The sequence below is a fragment of the Pristiophorus japonicus genome, chromosome 11, assembly GCF_044704955.1.
Source record: "Pristiophorus japonicus isolate sPriJap1 chromosome 11, sPriJap1.hap1, whole genome shotgun sequence".
Taxonomy (NCBI): domain Eukaryota; kingdom Metazoa; phylum Chordata; class Chondrichthyes; family Pristiophoridae; genus Pristiophorus; species Pristiophorus japonicus.
In genome coordinates, this window is record NC_091987.1 from 30953923 (window position 1) to 30971398 (window position 17476).

General features: G+C 41.0%; 1 protein-coding gene across 2 annotated transcripts in view; it reads left to right on the plus strand.

Annotated features, from left to right (window-relative positions):
- LOC139275999 (transcription regulator protein BACH1-like) overlaps nt 1–17476 on the plus strand; it is a 104259-nt gene that overhangs the window by 37611 nt on the left and 49172 nt on the right. For both annotated transcript variants that reach the window (XM_070893314.1, XM_070893315.1), the window contains exon 2: nt 14457–14711. In XM_070893314.1, coding sequence (XP_070749415.1) covers nt 14469–14711 — 243 coding nt within the window. In that variant the 5' untranslated portion in view covers nt 14457–14468. The remainder of the gene's footprint in view (nt 1–14456; nt 14712–17476) is intronic.

Sequence of the window (17476 nt, forward strand, 5' to 3'; positions counted from 1 at the left end):
AGGAAGCAAAAGTGACGATTACAGGAAGTATGTGCTGTACGCAAGATTCTTCTTGTATCTATTGTGTTTTGTTATTCACACTTTCAGTGTAATGTGCAAATTTCCCAGTCATACTTGCGCTTAATTGACTGAAATTTTATGTTCATAAAACAGCAACAAATCACAATTCGACAGGTACAGAACTTGCAATCAACATAACAAGCAGGATTGAAAATTACCAATCAATAATTTAAAAAACAAACTTCCAATCAAAAATTAGCAGTCAGCTGACAGCGACAAATACAAAGAGCAGTAAGAGAACAAACTAAATTGTTTTAAATACTCTTGAAATTCCTTTTCCCAATATGCTGAATACTAGCTCCAGGAAATAAGGTTTGTGACATAATAAACATTAGAAAATACAACATGTATTTTCAGTCAAAGGCCTGTGTCTCCCAAACAACTTAACTACATGGCGTTTCTCTGCCCATCAATGTCTGCTGAAGAGACTCAACAAGCAGCAAGCAATAACTCTCAGTAATCTGTGCTTACAACTCCCAGTATACTTTTTTATGATTGACAGCGAGACTAGCACTTGTGTTTGTAAGTCCTGCTTCCTTCTCTGCTCCTGTGCATCAATGAAAAATTACTGAGGAAAAAATTTCGAATGGTAACCATTTTTAAGAGCGCTGGAAGCCGCCAGAATTTGTTTTTTTTATGTATAACATCAAAGCAAGATAAAGTATAAACTTTTTGACTTTGCTGCAAAAAGTGCAAGTTACGATGTTCAAGGATTGTTCGTTTAACAAAAAAATAATGCTACATATGTTGTGTATGGAGAAAGAGTCAAACTGAGCTCAAAATAAAGTGTGACCGTAGTCTTTTATTGCAGGTCTCCAGAGTGCCTCTCCAACCTGTGAAGCCTCCTTAAATACCTGTGCTCCCAAGGGATTATGGGATCCCTAAGGACTCCAGGGATGAGCCCTCTGGTGGCTATACAGAGTAAACACAAGTCCACATATATAACAACATGCATGTCAAATTAAACTCTACCTTTGAAAATCTTCATTGTTTATTTTGGAATCTGTTCTCAATGGTTACGCCAGTTGCATTCACTTTATTTTCGTGTGTCTGAAAGAGAATGCGAGAGAAACAGCAAAAAAAAAGTGGAAATTCTGGAAGGACTGTACTATTATTCAAGTTTGGAGGAATATTTTGAATTTAAACATTTGTTTAAGGAGAACCGTTTCATAATTATCCTAATGTAGACTGGGGAAATAACAGTGCAAAGGGCAAAGAGGGGGAGGAATTTCTCAAATGTATATGAGAACTTTCTTGATCAGTATGTTTACAGCCCAATGAGGAAGGAAGCAGTGCTGGATCTGGTTCTGGGGAATGAAGTGAAGCAAGTGTAGCATGTTTAAGTGGGGAAGCATTTGGGAAATGGGGATCACAGTATCATTAGGTTTAGAGTCGCTAAGGAAAAGGACAGGGAACAGTGAAACTGGCGGAGGGTCATTTTGTGATTTGAGAGGGGATCTGGCTTAGGTGGATTGGAATCCAAGATTGGCAGGTAAAATAATAAATGAGCCTTCACAGAGGAGTTAGTTAAGATATAGTCTAGACATATTCCCATGAGGGGAAAAGAAAGGACGTCCAAAGCTAGAACTCCCTGGATGACTAAAATATGGAGATTAAAATGAAATTGTAAAAGGAGGCAATACAGTAGAGAGCCAAGCTGAATACAGAAAGTACAGAGGAGAACTGAGGAAGGAAATGAGGGCTAAAGGGAATGAAGGAGAATAGATTAGCAGGTAACATAAAAGAGAACCCAAGTCTTTGATAAATATATAAATAGTAAAAGGGTAGTCAAAGGAAAGGTTCTCGCTCAGGCCAACATCCCCAGTTCCATTGGGCGGGCCACATCGTCCACATGCCCGACACGAGACTCCCAAAGCAAGCGCTCTACTGTGAATTCCTACATGACAAGCAATCCCAGGTGGGCAGAGGAAATGTTTCAAGGACACCCTCAAAGCCTCCTTGATAAAGTGCAACATCCCCACAGACACCTGGGAATTTTTGGCCCAAGACTGCCCTAAGTGAAGGAGGAGCATCCGGGAGGGTGTTGAGCATACTTACGCTCACTACTTGACCAACGTCCTGCCATTTCTTTTTACACTGGCTTCCAGTTATTGCGGTCTTCACCCCTGCGGAGAATTCTTTTGCATCTAGGTTCTCCTCATTTTTTTTGGGTGGAACTTTTGTGGGATCACTCTTGCTGATATCCAGCTCCTGCCCTCAATGATGGTGACTATTTTCTCCACTTCCTCATGCAAGAAGTTCTTCGTTCTTGTTGCATTCTCTTGCGTCATTGGTGTATCGGATTCACACTCAGGTAATTTTGAAAAAACACCGTTCTCACATACACCTATGCAGCACTCCTTTCCACTCCCTCAGCCACCCAAAAATCAATATTAACACCTTACCTTCCAATATGGCCCACTTCCAATGCTGCTGATGCAATTTGGATGCTCTCCCTTTAAATAGCCAAGGTTCATGGCCCATTGCTCATGCGCACACACTTCAACGCGCATTGTGCATGCGCGCACGCACAAACGGACATGCGTCCCCCTGCCCGCACTCGAAGACACGCTGGGCCCAAGCCCCTCCCCCCCACCGGCTGCGCTGAGCAAGCGTGACTCAAGCTCCGCCCGCCCCCCCAGGTTTCGCTGCGGGACCACAGGGATCCAGGAGTGGCCAAATTATCCCGGAAATTTTCTGTGCGTTTTCTCCACCACGAAGTTGGTGCACCATGTCTAACTACGCCGCTCTAAGTGGCTGGGGAAATTTGGACCCATAAATCAAACAGTATTAATTGTCACTTTGAAAATATCGGATAATAAATGACACTCAGCACAGATTTATTAAAGACAAATCGTATTTGATTAACTTGATTGAATTATTTGATGAAGGTAGTGCGTATATGGACTTTAAAAAGGCAACTTAATAGACTTGTTCGCAAAATTGAAGTCGATGGAAATAAAGGGGCAGTGGCAGTGTGGATACAAAATCAAGGAAGTTATGCTAAACCTTTATAAATTACTGGTTAGGCCCCAACTGGACTATTGTGTCCATTTCTGGGCACCATACTTTGGGGGGAATGTCAAGGCCTTGGAGAGGGTGCAAAGGAGATGCAATAGGATGGTACCAGGGATGTGGGCCTTAAGAACACAAGAAATTGGAACAGGAGTTGACCATTTGGCTCTTCAAGCCTGTTCCGCCATTCAATAAGATCATGGCTGACCTAATTCAGCTTCCCGCAGTATCCCCATGTCCCTTGACTCCCTTAGTATCTAAAAATCTATCGATCTGTGTCTTCAATATACTCAACAACTGAGCAGCACCAGCCCTCTGGGGTAGAGAATTTCAAAGATTCACAACCTTTTGAGTGAAGAAATTTCTCTTCATCTCTGTTCTAAATGGCTGACCCCTTATTCTGAGACTGTGACCCCTAGCTTTAGGCTCCCCAGCCAAGGGGGATCATCCTCTCGAGATCTATCCTCTCAAGCTCCTTAAGAATTTTACAAAAGCAAAATACTTTGTCATCGACCCGAAATGTTAACCCTGCTTCCTCTCCACAGATGCTGCCTTACCTGCTGAGATTTCCAGCATTTTCTGTTTTTATTCCTTAAGAATTTTATATGTTTCAATCAGACCACTTCTCATTCTTCTAAACTCTAGGGAATACCTACTCAATATCTCCTCATAGGACAATCCCCCATCCCAGAAATCAGTCCAGTGAACCTTTGTTGCACTTCCTCTAAGGCAAGTATATTCTTCCTTGGATATGGAGACCAAAACTGTACACAATACGCCAGGTGTGGTCTCACCAAGGCCCTATATCATTAGTAAGACTTCTTCACTATTGCACTCCAATCCTTTTGCAATAAAGGCTAACATACCATTTGCTTTCCTAATTGCTTGCTGTACCTGCATGTTAACTTTCAGTGATTTCATGTACAAGGACACCCAGATCCCTTTGAAATACCAACATTTCCCAATATCTCACCACTTAAAAAATATTCTGCTTTTCTATTTTTCCTATCAAAGTGGATAAGTTCACATTTCTCCACATTATATTTCATCTGCCATGTTCTTGCCCACTCACTTAATCTGTCTGTATTCCTTTGCATCCTCTTTGCATTGTCCTCACAACTTGCTTTCCCACTTAACTTTAACACCAGCAAACGTGGATACATTACACTCGGTCCCTTTATCTAAGTCATTAATCTAGATTGTAAATAGCAGAGACCCAAGCACTGTCTTCCGATACCCCACTAGTTACAGCCTGCCAACCTGAAAATGACCTGTTAATTTCTACTGTTTTCTTTCCATTAACCAATCCTCAATCCATGCTAATATATCCCCCCCCCCCCCCCCCCAAATCCCATGAGTTGTAATTTTGTGTAATAATCTCTTGGCACCTTATTGAACGCTTTTTGAAAATTCAAATGCACTATATCAACCAGTTCCTCCTTATCTACCCTGCTAGTTACAACCGCAAAAAATTCCAACAGATTTGGTCAGTTACGTGGAGCAACTAGAGAAAGTGGGGTTGTTCTCATTGGAGCAGAAAAGGTTAAGGGGAGATTTTATAGAGATGTTCAATATCATGAAGAATTTTAATAAGAGTAAATAATGAGAAACTTTCCAGCAGCAGAAGGGTTGGTAACCAGAGAACACAGATTTAAGGTAATTGGCAAAAGAACCAAAGAAGAGGTGAGGGGACATGTTTTTACACAGTAAGTTATTATCTGGAATGCACTACCTAAAAGTATGATGGGAGCAGATTCAACACAGGTGCAACGTCCTGAATCCGGAATTCCAAAAACCAGAATTGTCCGAAAACCGGACATTTTGGTGAGGAACGGAGGATCAGCAGGCGATGAGTTCCGAAATTCGGCAAGTTCCGAAATTCGGCAAAACCCGAAATCCGGTACGAATGTGGTCCGAAATCCGGCAGGGATTTGGTCCTGAGAATTCCGGATTTCAGACTATTGATTTTCTTGTCTGAAATCTGGAAAAACCCAAAAACCGGTACAAGTTCAGTCCCGAGGATTCCGGATTTCAGACACTGTACCTGTAATAACTTTCAAAGAGGAATTGAAAATACTTGAATGAAAAATTTGGGGAGATTTCATGAGACGTTTAAAATCGTGAAGGATTTTAAGAGTAAATAATGAGAAACTGTTTCCAGAGGCAGAAGGGTTGGTAACCAGAGAACACAGAGTTAAGTTAATTGGCAAACGAAGCAAAGAAGAGATGAGGAGACATGTTTTTACACAGTAAGTTATTAATATTTGGAATGCATTACCTAAAAGTGTGGTAGAAACAGATTCAATACTAACTTTCGAAAGGGAATTGAAAATACTCGAATGAAAAATTTGCAGGGCTATGAGGAAAGAGCAAGAGAGTGGGACTAATTGGATTGCTCTTTCAAAGATCTGGCACAGGCATGATGGGCTGAATTCCCTCCTGTGCTGCATCATTCTAGGATTCTTTGGTGGTGATGGGTATTGTTCCAGAGCTATTTGGTAAAGAAGGAACGATGCAAATTAAATTAATCCCTTAAATTTTGTATTTGAGTCTGTAAAAACCCGCAACATAAACAAGTAGGACATCCTACCTATTTGATATCCTGGGAAATATTTGCTTTTCCCCTGTGAGGCATGTGTAGAAATAATAATGCAACAATAATATGTGAGGGAACAAATTGATGAACTTACTTATCTACCTGCATTGGGCAAGGAAAACATGGTATTTTACAGGAACCTATCAAAAAAAATTACTTCAATGTGTCTCAGTAAATTTCTTAAACCTCCAAGTCCTTTCAATTGAGATGTTTTCCTCCCCCTTGCAAAAGCATAATTTCAAATTGACCAACGCTACAAAGGTAATCTGGTATCGTATAAATTTACTATTTCCTAGATAGTCAAGAAAGTTCAAAAAAGCACACAATTTTCAGTTGGGGAGCAGGACAGATCTGCTCGGTGCTCTCTGGGTGCCTTTAGTTAAACCATAGGAGGTTGTGGTTGAGTTGAGATTTTTTTAATGCTCTGATTTGTTTTGAGATTGGTTGGAAGCCACTTTTTAATTTGTGTGCACTGTTTATAAGAATAGCTTTGCTCCTCTGAAAGCACATGAACTGCACATACCATAGTGATGAATATAAGCGTTAAGGGAATAAAGGGTGATGGGGAATGGGCAGGGAAGTGGAGCGGAGTTCATGATCAGATCAGGCATAATCTTATTAAATGGCGGAGCAGGCTCGAGGGGCCAAATGACATACTCCTGCTCCTATTTCTTATGTTCTTATTAAATGCACTGCACAAGGATCCTCTTCACTGATATCATTGGAGCATATCTGCTGGACTTGATTTTTGGTTTTCTGAATTAATTAGATATCTCTGGCCATACTAATTTGTTTGAATGGATTACATGAAAAAGTAACTAAGAGACATTCATGCAGATAAATAGATTAAGAATGCCCTATTAGAATGTATTGCAGCAGATATGATTTGAAAAGATGTTCTCAGGACTGAGGATGCATGTTAAAAGCTCTGATAGAAATTGGTTGAATAATTAACAGTTTTTGCTTACAGGACGTAATTATTGCTATAAATAAGTATATGAACTCAAAAACACAATAAATTAATTTACTATATTTGAAACATTAAATTGATATGTGCAATGTATAAAGTATGAATCTACTGTGTGTTTTGGGGAGGAGGTGGAAAATAATATTTCCTATCCTCTTTAACTTTGCAGCTTAATAACAGGTTGTTGATTGCAAGGACCGTGCAAGTTCAACAAGCAAGTGTTAGTTAGTTGGCTGACTTATCCCTGACCCCAACCTCCCAAAAAACTTCCACTCTGCTAAATAATTCTGAAGTTGCTTTATTAAATTTTTAGCATGGTCATCAAACTTGTAATGCTATGAATGATTCATAGAGCAGTGAATGTTTCTTAGAGTGCTGTATACAGTGTGGTAACTGGTTACGAACAGGTAAAGACCATCTGGTCCATTGAGTCTGTCGCGCACAATTGCGATATACCATGTGATCTCCTGGGAGAGGCCAAAAAAAACAGATTTAAAAAAAAAACAGGCCAATTTGGGGAATAAAACTCTGGAAAATTCCTCTCCAATCCATCTAGGCGATCAAAGCTAGTCCAGGAGATCACTCTGGCCCTGAATTCTCTGCAGTACCTACTTTTTGTAAAAGGTGATCTCTGTCCCAGTCAGAAACAAATCCAGCTCTCGCTTGAAGGAATTAAGCGAGTCCGCATCCTCCACACTAGACGGCAGTCTGTTCCAGAGATTCACCATTCTCTGGGAAAGAACCATCTCCTGACATCTAGCCTTGTACAACTTAAATGTATGCCCCTGGACCCTGCCTAACCTGTCAGCTGGAACACAATCTATTAATTTCATTATCTTGTAGCTTCTCTAAGGTATAGAGTCCCAACTCTTTTAGCCTATCTTGATAATAAAGATGCTTTAGACTTGGAATTAGTCTAGTGGCCCTCCTCTGCACCCTTTCCAAAGCCTCCATATCACCCCACCATGTGAGGAGACCAAAACTGGACAGTATTCCAAGTGCGGCCTGACTAAAGTCTTGTACAAGGACAAAACAGTATACCTTGTCTTATACTCAATTGTCCCATGGAAACACTCCAACATCCTATTTGCTCTAGCGTCATGAACCTTTTAAGGATGTGCACGCACTAGAATGCCCAAATCTTTTCCTATCTTCACCATCTTTAATAATGCCTTTCCCTGAAGGGTGTATGAATGTTGAGCATTTGCCCTGCCCACATGCATAACACTGCACTTATCTAAATTATACATCATTTTTCAGTCTTTAGCCCAATCTCCCAACACATTAAGATCTGCCTGAAGCAGATGAGCAGCATCTACAGTTCTAACAGATTTTGGTATCTCCAAATTTGTAGATTGTGCCCTTAACACCTCCATCCAGATCATTAATAAAAAGAGCAACAATCCAAAGACTGATCCCTGTGGGTCACCACTGGTGACCAGTCTCCAAACAGATCCAAATCCATCTATACCTACTTTTTGTCTGCGTCCTGCAGTCAGTTCTGAATTCAGCTCAATATATTACCACTAATACCAGAGGCTCCGATCTTGTAGAAAAGCTTCTTGTGCGGTACCTTATCAAAAGCTTTTTGGAAATCAAAGTAGACAATGCCTACTGGACTTCCCTCATCCACCAACTTTGCAACTTCTTCAAAAAATACAATTAGGTTTGTAAGACATGACCTTTTTATGAAGCCATGTTGGGTGTCTCTAATATGTCCCTCTCTATCCAAGTATTCATATATTGCATCCCTAATGATTCCTTCAAGCATCTTGCCTATTGCTGATGAACTAATGGGTCTACAGTTACCCAGGTCTGTTGTCACCTTTTAAAGATGGGGACTACATTAGCCTCCTTCCAGTCTACAGGAACCATTCCAGAGTGCAGTAAGCAATTAAAAATATAGGCTAGGGGCTTGCACAGCAAGTGCTCCATCTCCATGACGATCCTCTGGTAGATATCATCTGGTCCGACTGCTCTATCTATTTTTAGGTTCGTAATTCTTTCTAAAATTATATGTTAATGTCAATACTAGTTTTGTTACTAACATTATTACATTCTAGTAGTTGAGCATCATTTTCAAGGGTGAAGACCCATGCAAAGTACTCATTTAATATTTCCGCCATACCCAGTGAGTCCTTTGTAACCAGTTCTTGAACATCCTTCAGTGACCCAATAGTCTTTGATAGTTCTCTGATTCTTCACATAACTGAATAAGTTTTTCCCATTACTTCCACAGTTGTCTACAATCCTTTTTTCCATTAGCTTTTTTGCTGATCTAATAACAGCCTTCGTTTTCTTTTGTTGTTCCTTGTGCTCAATTCTGTATTAAATGTCTTTAATTTATAGAAACATTTCTGTTTACATCTTATTTGTTTTTGTACATAAGCAGTCAGCCATCTTGGCTTTTTCTTACCACATTTTCTTCTTTTGACTTTCTCTCTCTGTTCTCCTTCTTACCTCCCATCACCCCCTGCCCACCACCCCCACAACCCCAAACATCGTGAAAAAAGCTTCCAATTTGCTGAATAATTATGAAACTACTACATGATGTTTTGGCATTGTCATCAGACTGCCTATGTAATGATTTACAAAATGGTGAATTTTCTTGGATTACTGTAACATCAGATTCAATCTATTCTATTCAAACTTTAGCAATCCTTTTTGAGAATCTGTTGTGATCTTGTTACGGTCTTAATTATATAACCTCGGTAATTTTAATCCATAATAGAAGTTCATATTTGCATTCAGTAAATAGTGTCAATATTTTAAACTGGATCAGAATTGGGTGGTGGAAGGGCTGGGTGGAGAAATTTAGATTTTGGGAATTGGGTTCAAATCCATTCAGAATCATGGGACAGACATGCCTGTTTTAAGCATTCTACATGAAATGGCTCTTGCATGAAATGGGTTTTGGCAGTATCAGTTCAGCCCTAGTGCGAATGGCCCATTGCAAAAAACTACCCATAATTTAGCACTAATTGTATCAAATTGGCAATCTTATTTGGAACCTAGTGTAGGAAATGGAAAAATATTACACTAAGTAAGTGATGCTCTTCTGAGACTTGTTCAGAGTGGAGGGAGTATTACCTTGCATTCAATTGTGCTTTATCTAACCTAGCTTCAAATATTCCAGTCCCTGCATTAATACCCCATTTAAGCAGTTATTTTCAACAAATATTCAGCAGAAATTTGACATTTGAGCTCCTGGCTGGTAATTTTTAAAAACTGATATATTTTGTGATCTTTTCTATTTTAAGAGTAGGATTCTGTTAACTGCATAAATTTAGAGCAGTAGTATACCCCTGGCCCAGTTTGTAATACATTTTTTCTATCCTCCTCCAGATTTGTCTTTCCTTTCTGACACTTCATTTAAAAACTGAAATGAGAGGTGTGTATTGTAGTTTCATTAATACAAAATAAAAGCTGAGTAACACCAGTGTGTCTTACTGAATTTACATGACTTGGGCCAACCAGTTCACATGCAGTGCTATGGTGCAGTGTTTTAAGCTGTTACTTGTGTCTGCAGTTACTCTGCATACTGAGTTCCTGATGCAGTGCAGCACTAATCTAATAGAAGGCAGAGTGAAGACTGAATTTTCTAACAAGGTGAGGAAGGGAAAATTGGAGCAATTTACAGATGTTTGGATGGACACACTAGTGTGTTATGTGCATCCACTTGGGATTTTTTAAAAATAATTACATGGTCACATCAACTACCTAGCTGCAAAACTTTATACTTTTATAACTGGCTGTGAAGCACTTTGGGATGCTGAGGTTGTGAAAGGTGCTGTATAACTGTAAATTTCTTTTGTTGCATTTCCAGTTAGCCATTTTCTATTTAAGAGCTTTTTTAAAAATAATTAGTCAGCATATCTTAGTGATTCATATTGTCCTGTATAAAGTGCCACTTCCCAACGAATGTTTTGTTCCTCTTTTATCACTTCCCCTCCTGTATTGGGAAATACTGCTAGGCTTGGGGGACCAAAAGTAAGTGGTTGGGGTAGTGGGACAGCATATATTTGGAAAAATGGATAAGAGCGTGAAATATCAAATTTCATGAGGTATGGGGATTCAAACCTGTGTCCATTGAATTTATGGCAGTTTGTGCTGGATTTCCAAGGTGTTGTGCATTTTTCCACTTGCATATATAGTTGTGTGCCTTAAGTACAAAAAAATAGTCTTGTCTCCAGACTAGTAACAAAAATGCATAGGACCAGTACTGTAACAATTGTTTGTCTTAAGGTCACAACAAATATCACCTCAAACTTGTGGCAATTGAGGGATGTTCTCATACCATCATAGTATAAACAAAGGACATAGAACCGTATAACTATAATTCGAATTCCACAGTAAAATAATTTCTGCCAAAGTATCATCCTGTACTTTAAACTTTATTCGGATTCAGCTACTTCCTACATTACAACACTGGCTACACTTCAAAAAGTATTTCATTGGCTGTAAAGCACTTTGGGATGTAAAAGGCTCTATAAAAATGTAAGTTCTTTTGAATGGGATATCAAACTTTTGATGGATTGGATTTCTTTTATTTTGGCTGATGAATGTGATATACAGGAAATAACATCAAATTTTTAAAAATTCTTTTTATCTTTATGCTAAATAATTGTCACTAAAGCTTTAGTTCCCTTTTGAGCTCCATCTGTGCAACATGAATGTCACTAAGTATTACATATGTTCATTATAATGTTCCAAAATTATATTGCTAAGCATTTATTGCTTTATAAAATGACTTGCATCATATAGTGCACTTTTAATTATGTAAAATCAAGTAACCAATTAATTTATTTACATTTAATTTGTTTCTTTTTGTTGCAACTCAAAATCAGCATCCAACACAGCTGCCAATGAGGCTTGCTCCTTTTCCCTCCAGGAATTATAGAATCATGTGTTGTACATGCTAGTCTTGGTGACAGCTGTGCTATTTAATGACAAATTAATATTGCATTTATATTGCAGCTACCCGTCTCCAAGTTGGTTCAAGTCAGCCAGTTTGCTATGAAGGGTCACAGATCTGAAACGTTAACACTCTCTCTCCACAAATACTGCTTGACCTGCTGAGATTTCCAGCATTTTCTGTTCTAATTGCTCATTTTTATTGCCTTGTTTGAATTGCTATTGTCCTGTACTGGAGAGCACTCTGTCCCAACAGTTTTAAAGTTTAAATGTTTAGAGATTACTCTGCATGAAAGACACGACTCTTTCATTCCCCCCCCCCCCCCCCCCGGCGCGCGCACGCACACACACACACACACACACACACACACACACACACACACTCAGCAATTTTTAAAACAGGTTATACGGAAACCTTGTGGCGGTAAGTGCTTTGTTGTGGTGCTGATGTTGTAGGTTGAGGGGTGATGACATCTTACCCTCACATGAAGCTTCCCCGCCTGGCTATACCTTCCTCTGTGGTGGCGGGTATGGCTCATCATCAAACCACAAATTGGTCTACCCCCTACTCCTCTGGCTTTTCCTCTTTTGAGCATCTCGCTGCCTTTGACCCCTCTCGCATCTCAATTAAAATTCTCATTCTCTACCGCCCACCATAAAAATTTTATCTCATAGCGACTTCTCATCCTTAGTGATTTCAACCTCCATCTCAATTCACCATACTCTCTCTTCTCTGAGTTCACTACCCCCCCCATCCTCCCTTTGGGCTCAATTTTCCCGTGTCATTTGCGCCATTTCTTTGGCGTGCGTTTTTTTTTGGTGTATTTTTTTCAAAGTTTCCTCCTGTGATCAGCGCCGGCGTAACTGACTTAGTTACGATTTTTCTCGGCCAGTTTTTTTTTTTACGTCATTCTCCGCTGGTTTTTATAATTTTTCGCAGTTTGGCCAAAATTTTTTCCTCCTCAGTCGGCGTATCTGGCCACTCCCAAAAAACCTTCTGGGCACTTAAGATAAACAGCGAACATTGACAAATCGGCGCTGAAAGACCCCATTGTTTGTAATCGAAGATTTTGGAGGGAGTCAAGAACACTGTAAAAAAATCAATAATAAAGTTCAACTTTTTTTTTTATCGATTAACGTAGTAAATGGAAGTTTGTTGGATTTCAGAAGTTTTCTCTTGTTTACTCACGCCACCAGTGAACGTCTTGAAACGGGGCTGGAGGGTCGTAACTTTGGCCGACAGAATCGGCCCCGCGCCCGGACACCGGGGCTCGGGGCCCGGCTAGAAAACAAGGCCGGGGGGGAGAGAAGAGAAGAGAAGAGAAGAGAAGAGAAGAGAAGAGAAGAGAAGAGAAGAGAAGAGAAGAGAAGAGAAGAGAAGAGAAGAGAAGAGAAGAGAAAGTGAGATGCTGATCGGAAGGCTTATGCACTGAGCACGGGGAGCGAGGTGCCGATCGGAAGACTTCTGAAGACTGCAATGAGTAGGGGGCCGGGGTGGGGGGGGAGGAGAAAGGGAGACTGGGAGAAGTCACAAGACCGCGAGAGAGAGAGAAGTCACAAGACCTTGGGAGTGGTCCATCCATTAGACCTTGGGGAGAGAGAGAACTGTGAACCTGTCTTATCTGCTGTTTTGAGCTGCTTTCAAAGGTAAAATTTAAGTATGGGTGCAATATTGACCATGCCATACCCTGTGCGATCCTTCTGCATCATGGTGCTATGTAGGAGACATTTGATTCAATGTCATCACATCAGGGACATCAGAGTCTGTAGGGTGCTGGGCAGGAGGCCTTCTCCACCTTGGGTATATCGAGACAGACATTTGTACCTCCACCTGAGTGATGCAGATTGTGTCAGAAGGCTATGTTGCCACAAAGAAGTTGTAAGTGAGATCTGTGAGTTGGTCAAAGCAGATCTGCGACCTAGAAGCATCAGGAGGACTGCTTTGTCAGTTGAAGTGAAGGTTACTTCTGCAGTCTCATTCTATGCCTCCAGCTCGTTTCAAGCTACAACTGGGGATGTGTGCACCATCTCTCAACATGCAACACAGGTTTGCATTCACCAGGTGACAGCTGCACTGTATGCGCAGAGAGTTGTTGATGCCAGTTCATTGGATATATTCAAGAGGGAGTTAGATATGGCCCTTACGGTTAAAGGGATCAAGGGGTATGGAGAGAAAGCAGGAAAGGGGTACGGAGGTGAATGATCAGCCATGATCTTCTTGAATGGTGGTGCAGGCTCGAAGGGCCGAATGGCGTACTCCTGCACCTATTTTCTATGTTTCTATAATCCCCGGCTTCCATTCTCTACAACTACCCCGTAATGTAAATGCATCCTGAAAATGAGTAAATGGATTTCACAACTCCTTAGTTATAGGTTGCTCTGATTGAAGTGACTAAGAATTTGTTTTCTTTTGTGGTTTTTGCAAAGTTGCATGTTGCAGTGACATATCCTGGTTATTTAATGAGATGCCAAGTCGTCTTTACAATTTTTGTGTGAATTTCCTATGATACATGCACGTTAATAGTAGGTTAAGATTTTACCTCGAGCTATGCAGTGTAAAAACCCTTTGAATAGACAACTTAAGGAAATTGTTATAAATCAGATTGCAATAGGCTAGAAATATAACTAGCGACATAACCTATTAAAAGCAATTTTTTTTATCGTTAAACTTGTATTTTAGTTTTTGTCTTGTTACCCTTAACGGTTGGAGAGATTTTGAGTCTCCTATCTTTTTGAGCCACAAAGGAACTGAAAATTATACTGCAAGTGGCTAACAAATATAAAGTTGGAAGATTTATGAGTTCCTTCCTGAATATTGGATTAATCTGATTATAAAATTGGACTCTGCAACTGAAACTTCTGTGGTGCAAATCATGTGATGCATTTGTATTTCTGTTTTACCAGGTATGAGACAGAATGTCGGTAAGAGAAAAGAGCGACACTTTGGTATATTCCTACGAGTCCTCTGTGCACAGTACTAGTGTTCTACTGAGCCTCAACGATCAAAGGAAGCAAGACCTCTTTTGTGACGTGACTGTGGTTGTAGAAAACAAGTCCTTTCGTGCTCATCGTTCTGTGCTTGCAGCCTGCAGTGATTATTTTCTATCAACAGTGGCATGGAAAAAAGATCTTGACATGCTTGTTACACTTCCTGAGGAGGTAAAGGAGTGAATGGGATTCTGAATGCTGTTTTGATGATTTTGTTAGATGGTTCCCTGCATGAACATTTTCTGTGTAGCTTTCCATCAGCACTAACTTCATTTGTTCAGAAATAACGGAGTTTATTTTCTTGGCCTTTGCCTCGAGAACTGAGCATCCTGCGAGCCATGGAAAAGGGATGGAGACCTGAATCACTTGGCTTGCGCCCTGCCCTGGGATTCCCATGGCTATCTTGTGAAGGCAGACTATGGCCTGCACCTGCAGCAGCTACAGGCCAGACAGGACCATGCTAATGAGGTTGGACGTTGTATTCCTGGCCTCCTGCCTCTTTTTCTGGATGCTGTATTTTCTGATTGGCCAAGTGTAGAAAAAGCTGGTTATGTGCCTGACCCTGAACTGCAGATGACAGGAAGGCAGGCTACTGTTTTTATTCGGTGTGTCTACCCCACACCTGCACCAAGTTATCACTCTCTTAAATATATCAAGGAATATTTTTTAAGTTCAGAATTGCAAAACCGTGTGTGTTTATTTTACTAATTACCAGAGAGATAAGGACTTTATTGCTCATTTAAGATCACTTTTGTCAGTCATAATTTGTTGCAGAAATTGATGACTTCAATTAGTGTTGTTATTGAGTTTAACTTCAAGAAACATGGGGCCCAAATAGCCCCAACCCCTTTTTCCGGCGCACTCTCCCGAGATGCATCGACTTTGTGTGCTCAAAACAGCGCCAAAAAACTTACTAACGATTCTGGCCGCTCTGCTGTGTGTCCAGGGTCCTGGCACGGTGTTTCTCATGGAGGGGGGGGGGGGGGCGGGCGGAGCTACAGCCCTGCGCCGAAAACAGTGCCGGCAGCTGCACGCAGTCTGCGCACATGCACAGTAGCTCCTTGCCCTCCCAGCATGTCCTGCAGGCTGTGAGCCGGACCCAATGCTCGCTGCCCCTATCCCTGGCCGAAGGGATGACCCGATGTTCGTCGCCCCTATCCCTGGCTGAGTGGCCTGCCGCATAGGCCGGCCACTGCCTTACCGCGCTGAAGACTAAGAAACAGAACAGGTGGGGTGGGGGGGCGGGAGGGGGTGAAGGAGAAGAGTTTTGATAATGGTGGGGGCGGGGGGAGGAGAGTTTCTTTAAATGATTTAGAAAAAGTCTCTGTCAATGGCACAGTGCAACTGGCTGTTAAGAGGTGAGAATGACCAGAATAAACTTTCCTTAGGTTTGGTGTCTCAGTACCAGCAAATATCTGGTCGTGGCTTTTATTTTGGTAGTAATCATGACTTAGGTCAATTTTTCAAAAATCCCACCAACTCTTAGTGAACAACTGCATGGAATCCCGTAGATACCCTGTTGGAAACATTCCATCAGCACCCACGGGTGCCTTATTGGGGAGTAACTGCATGGGCACCCTCAGGTACCTTGTTCAAGTAACCATCGTTCATAGCCCTGCCAGCAAAATATTTGATTCATAAATGGTTTTATGAAACCCTTTGTCTTCTGATATAAATGATATTTAAAAAATGCATATTTTATGAAGCTTTATATAGTGGAATGTATAAATTATGCAAATATTACAGTACAAAATCTGTATTAGTTGCTGTGAAGGTGTTTCGTGCTTTGCAAGGTCCTCTGCTTCCTCCCCCCCCCCCCCACCCCCCAATCCCTGGCTACCTGCGCTGATTTCTTAACTTTCCGCAAGGGTTTTTTCTGTGCGGCCGCAATTGGCCACATACGTTGGCCTAAGTTAGTTTGGAGCAACTATTAGCTGTCCAAAATGGCTGGTAACGCCCCCTTTTGGGGAAAAAAAACTAAACTTAAAAAAAAAATCCTAACTCACACTGGCACAAATTAAATGTGCAGAATGGGGATTTTTAAGATACTCCAGAAAAATCAAGTTGCTCCAAAAAAAAATTGCAACTCCTGGGCAAATTAACTGGTTGCTTTCTACAACCCATTGCAATGTTTTGGAGGGTGAAAAGGAATCCGCTTTACTTTGGTTGTAAGTTTAGAATAATTATTTTACTGATATTTTCATTTAAGCTTGAACAATTTAAACAAAGCTTTCATTTATTATGTCCTTTGCAATTTTTGTCCATTGTCAATTTTCCATAGTGAGTAATACTATTGGCACAGAAACAGTTGTTTCCTTGCGTCATTTTCTATTTTGAAGATTTCTTTTGGAAATTGTGAATTTCCCTGTTTTGAGAACATAACTACATCTTTGTGCCAAACAGAATATGGTGCTTAGAACTCAGATGTAGCTTTCTTGTTAATCTAGTTAAAAATTAATCTTGGTATGTGGATGTCCATGCCTAGTTGCCCTAGCAAGTGGCTTGCTGGGTCATTTCGGAGGGCAGATGAGCATCAGTCAGGTTGGTGTGTGACTGGAGTCACATATAGGCCAAATTGGGTAAAGACGGTATGTCTTCTTCCCTAAAGCACATTAGTAAAATGGTTGGGTTTTTACGACAATCATGGCCACTTTTATTTTACTGATACAGATACCACATTTTGGGCCCAAGTTTGGGCCATGCCTAAAACGGCGCAGCCCGGACCTGGACGCCCGTTTTTCGCGCTAGAAAGTGCGCCTAAAAAAAACTTGCCTATTCTCCGGCTCCCTGAAGGCCCTCTGGAGCTGGGCGCGGCGCAGCACGAGCTGTAGGGGGCGGAGCCAGGTCCCTGCGCTGAAAACAGTGGGCGCGCATGTGCAGCAGCTCCAGGTGCCAAAACTGTGTGGGAGGGGCCCAAAGCACGCAGCCCCTAGCCC